Raw genomic sequence first — 14,155 nt, forward strand, 5'->3', positions numbered from 1 at the left:
TAATCAGACACCATTTCTGCAGGCAGATAATTCTTCCAGGAAACGGGAAGGGCGATTTTAGCCCTGCTTTAGAACTAATCAGGCTAGATGTGACAGAATCTAGCCTAACTGGTGTCTCGGTTGCAGTTAAATTAGCTAATGTTCCTTAGCAATGAGTGATCCATACTGTCTTTTTTTCAGGTACAGCAGGGGGCTGAAATCCAATTACTTCTGAATGCTGCTGTTTTGAATTGGGAGTATGAACTTCCACATTCTGGAACTTATAGACCAATTATGAGTCAGTACAGGTTTCTTTTGAAATTTGGCTGGCCCTGACTCTGGCCTTTGTACTGGCCCTTCCAACTCACACAGCAATGTTCTACTCCAGGTGAGGCTGGTCAGTTAGGGAACACTGAGCATTGCCCCAACAACCTCAGTCTTGATTCGTTCCAAGCCCACCTGGCTGTCTCCCGGCTTGCATAAACCAGAGCAGAAAGTAGTAGCACAGCCTGTCAACTTTCTCTTCGTCAGTCTCAGTGCTATCCTTGTACAACTTAGCAAGGAGAGGGTGGGCAGGAGCAGAACTATAATTTGTTAGTTCTCCCTCTCATTGGTAAAGGTAAAAAGGTAAAGGACCCCTGGACTGTTAAGTCCAGTCAAAGGCTACTATGGGGTTGTGGCGCTCATCTTGCTTTTCAGGCAAAGGGAGAAGGAGTTTATCCACAGACAGCTTTCCGGGTCATGTGGCCAGCAGAACTAAACCGCATCTGGCACAACAGGGCACCGTGACGAGTGCCAGAGTGCACGGAAATGCCGTTTACCTTCCCACCGCAGCGGGACCAATTTATCTACTTGCACTGGTGCGCTTTCAAACTGCTAGGTTGGCAGGAGCTGGGGAGCTCACCCCATTGCACAGATTTGAACCGCAGACCTTCTGATCAGCAATCCCAAGAGGTGCAGTGGTTTAGACCATAGCATCACCCTCTCATTGACTCTGGCTTCATTTATTGCTGCCTGCCTGCCTTCCATCCATCCCCAGTTGCTCTTCTCTACTATACTAAGCCTTCTTGTTGGCAACAACATGGATATTTTGTAATTGGACAGCGGCAGTATTGTGAGTGCCTTCTCATGTTCCTAACTATGTCATTTGAATCACAGGTTCTGGGGGCTTGAAATGGGTTCACATTTATGAACAGAGCCCAAATTTGCTCTTCTTTGGCGAGCCCCTTCCAAGCTTGGCTCTGGAAAATTCTCCTATTATATGAATCTCCATGCAGCAATTTAGTACTCAGAAGTGTTGCTAGTCAAGTGCCAATCTTCTAGCAGAAGCCCACCAGTAAGCTTCCAGTACAAATAATTTGAGCAAAATCACTGGACAAGCCACTTAAAAGGCAATTCCAGAGAGAAAGCAGTTTTTCTGACTTCAGCTTTCCGTTTTCTCCTTTCATCAGCTCCATTGAAAGAAACCAGAGCATTATAAGTTCTTAGCTGGTTGTGGATGAACAAGTATTTATGAAAATGTTATTTCTCTGGTTAGCATGCAGTTTCTCTGTGAACCCACTAAATACAGTTACTGGAAATGTCTACTTCTGGGGTTTGCCCCCCCCCCCCTTTCTTGAGCAGTAGCACAGCATTAGAATGATGCTCAAAGTTCATAAAAGCTGAGATCATTTGTTTGGCTTAACTAATTCCGCCATGTGATACTGAAGCCCTCTTGTGATGCAAGCTGTACCACAGTTTTGCAAGACTCAATTCTGCACAGAACCATGTAGGCCTTTATTGAAGTGTGTGGCAGGTGCATAAATAGTAATAGTAACACAAGGGAAAAACTGTTTAAATGCTCACAAACTTGGCAAAGTCTTTGCCATGTATGCTTTGTATTGTTTTATTAATATTATTGCTTAATGCAAGTTTCATCATGGCCTTTGGCTAGAACAATAAACTTAGGAAAATAAAAAGAAAGAATAAAAATCCCAAAAAAGGAAAATAAAACAGCATTTTTAAAGCCCAAGGCTAATTCCCAATTAAGATCAAGGACAATTGAGGTTCTACCCCATGTGGAAGTTTTCACATGGACCAATGTAGATGCAAAGACTTCCAACCGGCAGACGCTGGGACACCGGGGAACTATAATGTTTGAATAGGACTAATGTGTGCAATTATATAAAGTTTGTGAAATAAATAATAAATGTACTGTTTGATTCATGTACACTGGTATTACAAGTTGATGGAGCAGAGAGGGAGATAGGAATACAAAAGCTGAAGAAAGCTAATACGCAAGCCCAGTGTTCTGGGGAAAACATATAAAGTGGAACAATGAACAATTTCTAACACATCAGTTCCATTAAGGAAGTAAGACGCAGTAATTTGGAACTCTGAAATCAAGAGAGAACATTAGCCGAGGGTGCCAGAAGCATCTGTTTACCACTATTTCATTCATCTATTCCAAGAATATCTGACTCATCTATTAAGCAGGGTGTGCTTCCTGTCTTCAATGAGGTGGACTCCAAAGAATTTTTAACACATAAAAAATACAACCATTACAATATCAACCATTAAGCCAATACCATCTCATTGGAACTACCAGCAACTAAAATTGTCACATACAACACGTGAGCCAAAGGCAGACTGAAAGTATAATTTGTAACAAGTCATTGAGTTTCCTTAAAAATCAGCCAGGATGAAGAGGCAAATGTCTTTCCCTGTTTCTTTTTTCACTAGACAATACACATTCTTTGTGTGACTTACAGAACACATTTGTTTTATTTCTAGTATAGATACAGATATTTGATTTAGCTTCAATGACAGGATCAGGCCAGGGTATGTGTGTGCAGGGGGTGGGGTGGAGAGGTCCTTGTTAAAATAACATGCATTTTGTTTCTATATTACTGGGTAAAAAGTATTTCAATATACATTTTTTTTAGAAAAACTCAAAGATTCTGAATGGTAATTTTTGATGTTTTTCCTTTCTGTGTCCCCCTCTCTCCCATGAAATTGTCAAGGACAATAGTTAGTTGACGAAGATAGTACAGTATTTACTTTCCGGGTAATAAGAGATGTGGGGCTCCTACTCAGAAGGCCCTGTCCCTCGCACACCCAACTGCAACAACCCTTACTGACAAACTACACAGCTGTACCTCAGATCCCGATCTTAATAATTAGACAGGCTCATATGGCTGCAAGTGTACTTCAGATATCCTAGTGCCAAACAATTTACTTTTGCTATGTGTCAAAAGGAAGTTCTGCATCTAGAATTTCTATAGCTGCGCTAAGAAACCTCCAGCTCATTAGCCCAATCAGGCTTAGAGGATTGGCCCTGGGATGGATGGATCTATCAGTTTTGGGTTTTTCGCATTTTTCCACTCTTAAATTGAGTTCACCCCATTTTTGCATCAGTTGGTATTTTTTATTCATTATTTCCATGTGCATTTATTTTTTATGCATATATTTCTTTTAATATATACATCATGTACACATTTTGCTTCACATGCTCATTTTTGTAACCAATTTTCCTGAATACAATGTAGGATGCTATTGTAATGTATGCTATTTTCACCAGTGTAAACATTGGTGTGCGCACAGTCCCCTAATATACCGTGTGTGTGTGTGTGTGTGTGTGTGTGCTTGCATGCATGCATTCTTTGGTTGGAGAACGGCATTTCAAAATGAAAAGACATCTGGATTCTGAAGAATATCAGAGTTTTGGTTCACGTTTTTGATTTAGGAAGTGTGAAAGAGGTGGGAGCAAACTCTCACATTCCTAGGTTGGCCAGTACAGAAAACAGGATGCAGATATTTGCTTGGATCCAGCAGGCCTGCTTTTATTTTCCAAGATATAAGCTTGAAAAAAACGTAGTTTTGCAAGATATAAGCTTGGAAAAATGTAGTTTGTGAGCCCAGCATCAGTACAACACAGACCTCACAGTTGTTGTCTTTAGCAATTGTCACTCTGATCTTCCTCCTGACGCTTTGATGGTTCCTTGTCTAAATGAGTCTGCAGCTGCTACAAAGATGTGTAAATTAGTATGCTAATGACACACTGCTTGTTATCTCTAGCACTTTTGACCCTGCCAGGACAGCGGAACAAACTATCCATTGTTTAGATAAGCTTGATGCTAGGGCAGGTGCCAGCTGGCTCAAACTCCATCCAGAGAACACTGTAAAAAGAAGGAAAAACTTGTAAAACAACTACTGTTAGGCAGAATGATGCTGCTGTCTCAGGCATCTGACTTTGTGTGTCATGAAAGGGCACAGCAAATGGTTACTTCTCTAGGTGGAATGATTTGTCAGTTACAGTTCTCTTAGCTTTTCATTCTTCCGCTCTTCAATTCTCCACATTTCTGAAGCAATTTGCATTATTATTATTTTTAAAAAATCCCCATGAATATTCATCAACCTTTTGTGGAATTTCTCCAAATAAACCCAATTTCCTATGTACTTAAGACTAATGTACACTAATGTATTGATTTTTACACACACTTTCCCCTAAAATATGCATTATTGTTCGGTTGGAGAACTTCATCACAAAATTCAGATTAGTGTGAATTTTGAAGGAATGTTGTATTTCAGTTCTCACCTTTTTTTCAGGAAGCGATAATTTGATAGATTCACATTTAAGTAAGAGCTGAATTGAACTTCTTCCCCACCCCTAGTTATTTCATTTGACATTATGGATACTTTACTGCCAGAGAGGTGCTGATGGAATTTTCAGCCTCAGCTACCAAAATAACAAAAAATGGGTCGCTTGCACTTTAACTGTGGGGAGCTAGGGTAGTGACATGTGTCTTACTTTGCAGAATTCATACCTCTGTTTGAAGGACTGCCTGATCCAAGTCCAGTTTAGAATTAAAAGACCCTGAAGAAGGGAGAGCAGGCAGGGACTCTGAAATTGCCCACCGACACTGAACACCCAGACAAGAGACTGAGCAGGCACGCAGACTATCTGGTCACAGTCTACCCCATTGTGGGGTGATAGGTTATACTTAAACAAAGCGAAGGTGAACAATGAATGGAACAGTGTACCATTTTAGTATGCTGACTGTTATTGCAAATGGGTTAGAATATATTTTCCTTCCTATTGTTAACTTGTGTTTTGCGAGTGGAGCTGCCTGTAAAAGAAAATAGAAGAGAGTTAATTCTTCTTCTGTTCTTAAAGTTGCCCATTAGAAGAACTACTGCTTAACTTTAGGATCTGGACCCTGAGTTTGCTTTTTTATTTCTTCCTCCTCTGTTGCTCCCTAACTTTGTGTGGTGTCTTTTAGTTTGTAAGCCTGAGAGCAGGAGCTGTCTTTTAATTGATTATACAGCCTTTGTGGGAGCTGTTTCAGCTGAGGCCGTAAGAGCTTAAGATGAGATCTGCTGTATCAGACCAGTGGCCTGTCTAGTCCAGCATCTTGTTCTCATAATGGCCAACCAGATGGCTTATTGGAAGCCCAACAGCAGGACATGAGCGCAGATGTGCTCTCATGCTGCAAATGATCTAAATAAATAATCAAAATAAATAGAATACTGGTTCATCTGTTGTGTTTTTAGTGCTCAAGTTCAGCCTATTTTAAATGATTGTTTTAGCTATTAGGATTCCATGTAGGCGGTTGAAAGATCAGTTATGTCATAAATGTGCAGATAGGACAGCCCCATGCAGCCAGCAGAATGCACACTGGACTGACATGTCTTGAAGGGGAACTCTCCTGTAAAAGGAAGCTTCACAGGTTTGAGGATGTACAGTCTGAACAACTTCACTGCTCAGTTTTTCACATTACACGAGGCAATTCTGTGTTGCCAGCTGACGACAGAAGTGATTATGCATTCCCCTGGCAGCAGAGGATCACAGCATCTGAAGATGCTCCGAATTTGGTATTTTTGTGTAAAATGAAAACTAACTTGGAGAGGAAAGTTCTGCTGACATCAGAGCTGGAGATGAGGATGAGAAGGACCCTTCTGTGAACAGGTGGCCATATAGGAGTTCATTGGAAAGTCTGCATGGAAGCTATGCATGCATAGTTCCCTCCTTGTGAGTGGGAATCCTCGGTTCTCAATTGGACAGAGACACTGCACTCAGTCTCCTCTAACTTGTGATTGCCACCATGAAAGGAGGAGTGGTTGATCCTTCCACCTATGACATGAATGCAGCTTTCACCATTTCTAAAAGCCCCTCCCTATGTTGGGGGGATGAATACCTGCAAGGGTGGGGTGCCTGCTCTACTCTAGTGAGTTCCCTGCACAACATAGAATCTTTATCTACAGAGTTCTTAATCTAACATGGAGCCTACTTGAACAAAGCTGACCCCTTCGAAAAATAGATGTTCAGTGCCCAATATGTGGGGATTGCTAGAATGGCAGCAGGGACATGTGTAAGAGGCCGGTGGGTTTGTCTCTGATTTTTCCCTTGCACAAGATTTTGCTGAACTATAACTTCCAACAACCCCTGCAGGCATAACCAATGGTGAGGGATTTGGGGAGTCGTCCAGCGACATCTGAGGGGCTGCCATTTAGCTACCCCTGCTGCAGGTTTCCTCACACCCATGTATTCCGACACTAACTTTGGTTATGTCATTTGAGCAGGGGCTTGCCTCTTATTATTTTGTGTAGCAAGTAGAGTCTTAAGCCAGTTTTTGCAAAATACATGATACTGAATTGTTTCCTGTGAGTAATGTTTTAACGCTGAGTTGTTTAGTGCTTCCCTAAAAAAAGCTTATGATGTTCTCTCTCTCTCTCTTCTCCCCAGTGTAAAACACTCTCTGGCATCTGTGATCACATCATTTCGCTCTCATCCGATTCTCTGGTGTCTCAATCAGCTCACCTTGAAGTTGTTCACCTTACCAGCATCATGCCCAGTGAAGGGTTGGTAAGTAATAGCAATCTAGGAAGGTGGTTTTCAGCAAGGCTGGGTAGGCATTTAATGCATGAAATGCTCACCTCATACTAAAGGGTGCTTGTGAAGTGGTGGGGACACCCAGGCATTGAGGTTTCGTCCCACATCCCGCTACACATTTATTTTAGTGAACTTGGCAACCTGCCTGCTAGAGTTAGTAGCTTTGAACAAACCTGGCAATCTTGATTTCTTCAAATTTATTTTCAGTTTTGTATTGGATTCTTCACCTTTCACATCAGCTTTCAAACTTTTTTTTTTTTTTTTTTTTTTTTGAGGAAGTCCTGATGAAAATTCTTTGGGATTTTCCTCCTAATATATACAGTTTCTCATGCACTTTCTCTTAATGTACACATTCTTGCAAGCAGTTTTCCCTAATATGCATTTTGGTACATTATTTTCACTAACCTGTGCCTTTTTATGCATGCTTCATCCCAATATACACATTTTTTGTATACATTATCTTGTTGGAGAGCAACGTTGCAAAATTCAGAGAACTGTGAATTTCAAAGGATAGCTGTTTTGGTTCACATATTGTTTTGGGAAGTATAGAATTTATCCTCCATCCCTTTAATCAGGTTTATTTTATTGAAATGAATGAAATTTAAATATGATAGGGATGGATTGGCCAGTCTATTTCCAATCTGTGTTGATTTTGTATGTGCTCGTTCATAAGGCAGTAAGTGCTTGCCTTATGTTGCAGTCCTAACCATGTCTACTCAGAATAAAACTTTGCTGAATTCTGTGGCTCTTACTCTCAGGTAAGTAGGAAGAGGATTGTAGTATCAGTCAAACTCTGAGTAGACCCATTGAAACCAATGGGCATAAATGTCCCTTGACGAAATCCTTCAGGCTGCCTTGGGGGTGTTACAGGCTCTTCTAGTTTCTCAGTTTTGAGGGATCTCTGGGGGTCTCGGACCTCAAAGGAGATCTCTGCGGGGTCTGATTCAGACAGGTTCCTAGCAACAACATTTTACTTCTTCTGGCTTCTTCTCTGTGACCTCTCTGCTCCTGCAAATTCATAGGCACTCAAGTGCCAGAAACATGGGAAGTCCATTTCACTCTTATCCAATTTCCAGAAAATGCTGTTGTCAAAAATCTCCCTTCTCTCTGGCAAGAACTGCTGCAAGCAAATCCTTGATATATGAAATTTCCCTGGTGACCAACAGAGATGTCTCTTTTTCAGAATGATATGCTATTCTTGCTTCACTTCACCTAGCATTTTGTCAATACAGGAGGCATTCAACCAAGTGTCGTTCCTATGCAAACTCCATTTACATTAATGGGATTTGTACAAGAACAGTGTTTGGTGGATGGAGCCCATAGATTACAGCAGAATGGATTACATTGTATGATTGTTAGACAGTGCAGAACTACGAGTTATTTCAATGAGGGGGGTTTTATAATTTGTTTCCCTCCAAGCACAAACATTGTATAGAATAATGCAATTTTATTTTTACTTCATTCAAGAGCTCTGCTTGTATGGTAAGGTTTTTGCAGCAATGCAAAAATAGGAGCATTTCCCAGGAGAAATTTGGGGAACCAAGCAGAGGGCTATTTAAGAATGCATTATTTGAATCAGGCTTCATTTCATAGTCCTTTGGTGTATGAAGTTAGAACTATAACTGTCAGAAGAAGGTCCTTTGCACTGGTGGCCTAAAAGCTGTAGAATTATACTCTTTTGTTTGAGTATTTTGTTAGTATATTTTTCCCAGCTGAGCTTAATGTAGCTTGTTGTCAGGTGGCTCATCTTTGAATGCTATTTTTCATGTTTATGGTTTGCATTATTTTGTGACTTTTATGTCCCCCTCTTCCCCCCAGTATTGCCCAGCACTCTCTGATAGCTGTTGAAACAGTTTGTGTTTCAACATTTTGTGTTTAAATGCAAGAAAGCTCATTGTCCAGTCTTCACTAGGGATGGGTGAATGTGCTGTTTTCTCATTTTCCCAATTTTAAATTCAGTTTTCCACAGCAGTTTGCATAGTTGTTGTTTTTTTTAAGTATCATGTAAAATATCCAGCATTTTAGTGCAAATCTCTCCTAATATGCACATGTTTGTATAATGCATTTTATTGTGTCACCTTTCCCCAAAATACACCTTTTTGTACACAAAATTCGGCTGAGGAACCACATTGCAAATTTCTCATAACTGCAATTTTCTTTTTCTTTTTGTAATGTAATTTTTTGTTAAATTTTTCAAACACTGCTGTGCAGTTTTCTAAAGAGAACTGTGTTTCAGTTCACACACACTGGTTTGTTAAGCATGAAATAGGTAATTTCTTATTAAAATGCAAACAGAACTAAATTTCTTCCCCATCCACAGTTCTTACCATGGGGCATGAAAGAATCCTGAAGGTGACTCACTCAGGCAGGTAGAGTCAGAGTCAAGTTCCAAGACCATGGTTAGTTCAAAGCACAAGGTCTGGAGCTTGCCGTGGACCCGACTACCCTTCTTAGCCTCCACCTTCTTCCTGAAAAGTAGAGGGGAATTTAGCACTTCATTGACTCTCACTTGGCTCCTGACCTGTACATTTCCTGCTCTGGTGAGCAGGAAATGGTGAACAATGGGCCCTGGGTGTAAAAGTGCCCTTTCTCAACATTTTGTCATACTTTAGTACTACTGAGAACTAGAACCTAGGATAGTGTGTGCAGATAGCTTTGGCGAAGGATCATTTCATTAGCACTCTAGGATATAGGATCAGGAGCCCCTCCTTACAAAAGATCAAACATGAGAGGTGGGTAGCGAAAGAACACAGATGTTAAAAATAAACCTTGATTAGTTTTATTCCTTCAGCTACATCCAGATAATAAAAGTGAAGCTAAGATCAGCCATTTCTTACAGACGTCTATTTCATGATATCATAAAATTGCACAATAACTTTTCAAATCACACACTGGTTTGCTTCATAAAACGTATAACAATCATCTTATGATCCATTTGTCAGTTCACAGCCTCCACAGTTTTCCTGGGACCAGATGAAAAGGAACATAGGAATACAGGAAGCTGTCATTGGCCCCTACAGCTCAGGATTGTCTACACTGTTTAGCAGTGGCTTTCCGGGGTTGCAGACAGGGGTGTCCCCTAGCTTTATCCAGAGATGCCATGGATTGAATCTGGGGCTTTCTGCATACATATCAGATGTTCACTGAGCTATGCATAGAGCTTTAAATTATCAGCATATTTAGTGCACAGGGTCCCAAATCTTTTGCCAAAGCTGTTAAACAGGATGGAGCAACAAGAGCAGACCTTGCAGAACCCCAATAAACTGAAGGTCACAGGGATGAGCAGAAATCCTCACTACTACGGAATAGGGAGAAATGTGAATTAGTTTGCATTTCAAGGCAAACCCACCTACCTAATCCACACTTTCCCAAACAATTCTGAAAGCAAGCACAGGTGTCCTTTAAAATACACATAGCTTTTGCGCTGTAGTTCTGCAGCCAAGTTGCCCCACATTGGGCAAAAGATTCCTGCACTGCAGGGGGTTGGACTAGATGACCCTTGGGTCCCTTCCAAGTCTACAATTCTGTGATGCCATGAAAATGCATATATTAGTGAAAATAACATACAAAAAAGCATTGTTTTAGAGGAAATTGCTCTGCAAAAAATGAGCATATTAGGCAAAATTGCATGCAAACATGTATATTAGAAGTTTGCATCAAAATTGCAGACTGATGTCAAAATGTGAATTTAAGTTTGGAAAAACGAGAAACAGAAACAGCCAGATTCATCCATCCTTACTAACCACTGCTCTGAGGCCTACCCTCTAGGGGTGATCACCACCACCATAAATCAGGTGGTCCAACATGGACATTGGTATCAAAACTGCAAAAGAGGTCTAATAGAACTGTCAACAGTGCCTGTCTTGTTTCCAGCACAGAGTTTAACAATGGCACAGTTACTGCTGGCAGGGAAGCAAGTCTTAACTATCAAATCAGTGGTGAAGAGCAATAGCTCCGTGGTAGAGCATTTGCCTTTGCATGCAGATGATCCCAAGTCCAATCCTTGGCATCTCCGGGTATAGCTGGGGGAAGCTCCTGCTTTGAAACCCTGAAGAGCTGCTTCCAGTCTAAGAAGACAATACTGAGCTAGATGGACCAGTGATCCAATTCGCTAAGATGTAGTGACCTGGGTTCCTACACACTTGTAATCCATTCTTGTTGGAAAGAATGAAGAATACACTAAGGGCTGTTGTTCCAGTGGGGGCAGTTAGAGGTCACATGCACATGCACCCCCCCCCCAATAAAAATACATAAACACACACATGCATGCACACAGAGAGAACTACTTGTAACAGATCAGCCATGCACACCTGACTTTCTTTGCTGGTAATAACAATAAATTAGAAGCTTCCTGGTGTGACCAAAGACAGCCTGCAGCAGCTTCTCCTTTTCCACCCCATAACTGATGGCAACTGAGGAAAAACCCTGTGCAGGTAATTTGTACAGCTTGAGCTGCCTGTTTGATTAAACATAATGCGGAATGGTCCCTGAAGCAGTGTCTTCATGACATAGGCTGTCTTGCAGAAACAATACATTTCCTTTAGTGTCAGAATCTTCTTACCATGAAGGATAAACTGGCCCTTAGAGACTCTCCCTAACAGTGAGCGCAAGAAAACGTTAAAGTAGATCTTTGTGGTTACAAGAGGGAAGAGCCGTAGCTCAATGGCAGAGCATTTCCCTTGCATGCAGAACATAGGTAAAGGTGAAGGGACCCCTGACCATTAGGTCCAGTCGTGGCCGACTCTGGGGTTGCGGCGCTTATCTTGCTTTATTGGCCGAGGGAGCCAGCGTACAGCTTCCGGGTCATGTGGCCAGCATGACTAAGCCACTTCTGGCAAACCAGAGCAGCACACAGAAATGCCGTTTACCTTCCCTACTTGCACTTTGACGTGCTTTCGAACTGCTAGGTTGGCAGGAGCTGGGACCAAGCAATGGGAGCTCACCCCGTTGTGGAGATTCAAACCGCCGACCTTCTGATCAGCAAGCCCTAGGCTCTGTGGTTTAACCCACAGTGCCACCCGCGTCCACATGCAGAACATACATACATACATAATTGTATTTGTATGCCACTTTTCCATAGTTCAAGCCACATTCAAGGCAGCTTACAACATGAAAAAGTACAAAAGTAGTCATAAGCAATTAATAAAACATCAAAAACCGCACCAACTGAATCAAACACTTTCCACATAAATCATAAGATCTAAAATGAAGATATAAAAATGTAAAATATAAATATTGCTTGCCATCATCTGGTTTAACCAGCCAGCCAAAGCCATTTTCCACTATCGCTTGCTGACAGCTTCTAGAAGCCACAGGTGAGAGCTGAGTGCAGGGTGGGAACCAAAGGTGGACAAACTACCCCAGAAGGAGCATGACATGGCACCTCCCCTCCCCTAACATCACATACACCCCTCAATAGGTCTATTCCCAGGTAAATGTGTACAGGTTGCAGTCTTCATGCACATAGCTTTGGCTTAGCAACAGGCATCCAGACATGTTCTTTGGCTATTTCCTATCCATTTCTTTGAAATCCCACTTAGCAAGGGGGACTAGCTACACCCTTGATCAACCTTTGGCAACCAATTGCCCTTTCCAGACCTTTTGGACAACAATTCCCATTAGCCCCAGCCACCATGGTCCTGTTAGCTGAGGCTAATGGGAAATGTAGCCCCAAATATCTCCAGAGGGCACCAGGTTGGCAAAGACTGCCCTTGCCTGTTTTTCATTTTCCATGCCAGTTTCAAAGCGATGTAGCAGAACATCTGTCCTAAATAGAAAATGGAGCCAAAGCTATCTTGCTCTAGGTACAAAGCAATGCATCTAGACAAGCTGAATAAAAACAGCATATAATATTTCAACTTTTATTTTTTTTTATGAGATGAAGCTCTGTACATCAACGTAGAGAATATGACAGAAGTGGGTTCTGGTGATAAAAATACTCCTTTAAAAAAATCTTATTCATATTTCTGCTTCTCATTTTGATATACTGTTTTCCCCCCACCCCCAGTCTCTGGATTTTCATGTGCAATGATAATGCCTGGAAACAACAAAAGCAACCTCGTTAGCTTTTTCTATTTGAGGATCAAGGGAATGGGAAGTTTTTAGGACAGACTTTCATTTCAGCTCTCAGGTAGATTTCACACATTTTGCTCAGTTTGAGAAAAGAAACTTGTTTCCTTTTAAGTTAGAAATTTTTCCAGCAGTACAGTGAGGCAGCAGCTGCTATGCCCCACCTCTGCCATCCTAGCCATTCCTTTGTAGATACAATGGCTCACATAGGATCAGGCTTTCAGGCATTTTGCATTGATTTGTACTAAAGCTGAATGGTAGATGTGAGCACTTTAAAACGAAAAGACTTTATTAGCAGGTTCTGAAGATCTCTGACTTGCTGCTTGAAGTCTTGCAGAGTTTACAATCGCTTGTCATGAATTGCTGAGGAGCTGAGTTCTTGCAAGCAGCTCTTTTCAAAATGAGTGCTTATGGCTCAAATCCTGGGGAGTGCAAAAACCCAGGATAGTGATTTTGGGATCCCTAAGTTGCATCGTAGGATCCAGGGAACTTATCACTGGTGCTACAGTAGCTCTCTCTTTTCTCATTCTTCTCATTCTTTTCCCATTCTAAGAGCAGAACTTATCTTGATGACTAGAAGCCCCCCTTTCCTCCCAGAATTAAAAAATAAAATAAAAATTCAGGGGGAGGTGGCAGCTCAAGAAACACCCAATAGCCATTTGGGAGAAGAGTAACATTTGCCAAAATGGCACCTCCGCAGAATGTGTCTGCCAATCAGTGGGCTGGGGAATTGCGGTTGGGTTGGTATGGTGGAATTTTCATCCCAGCTCTAGACTCGGGTCTTCCAAAATGCACTTTCTCTTCCTGACAGGCAAAAATTACCTTGCTGAATCAGACCAAAGGCCCATCTGGCCCAGCATTCTTTGTCTAACAGTGATGACCATTGGAAGTTCATATGGAGGGCTTGACGGAAGCAGCAATTCCTTGCCATTTGGCGCCCCCACCCCCCACATATGAAAATGAAAACATGCATATTTTATTTAGTTGAAACTGGTGTTGTGATAAAAACCTAGCTGCTGAGACCCCTCATTTAATGGCTAATGAGTTTGACAGTTCCCTATGTCTGGAACAGTGATCAATCCAGCTAATACATTTGGTATTTGCTGATGCTGATACTGATGCTTTCAGTCTGCAAACGATATACAGCTGATTATGTTTCCTCATTTGCATTGCATTTCCTTTGCAGTGAATGAACGGGGAGGGATAATGTGATGACAATGTAATAACACAATTTAA

The 14,155-nt window shown here is 41.5% G+C and overlaps 1 protein-coding gene across 4 annotated transcripts in view; it reads left to right on the top strand.

Moving 5' to 3' along the window:
- Positions 1-14,155, top strand: part of LOC310669448 (connector enhancer of kinase suppressor of ras 2-like) — a 314,320-nt gene that overhangs the window by 149,865 nt on the left and 150,300 nt on the right. For all 4 annotated transcript variants that reach the window (XM_083423485.1, XM_083423484.1, XM_083423487.1 and 1 more), the window contains one exon: positions 6,704-6,823. In XM_083423485.1, coding sequence (XP_083279611.1) covers positions 6,704-6,823 — 120 coding nt within the window. The remainder of the gene's footprint in view (positions 1-6,703; positions 6,824-14,155) is intronic.

This window comes from Podarcis tiliguerta (genome assembly GCF_965153285.1).
Source record: "Podarcis tiliguerta genome assembly, chromosome: Z".
NCBI classification, from domain to species: Eukaryota; Metazoa; Chordata; class Lepidosauria; order Squamata; family Lacertidae; genus Podarcis; species Podarcis tiliguerta.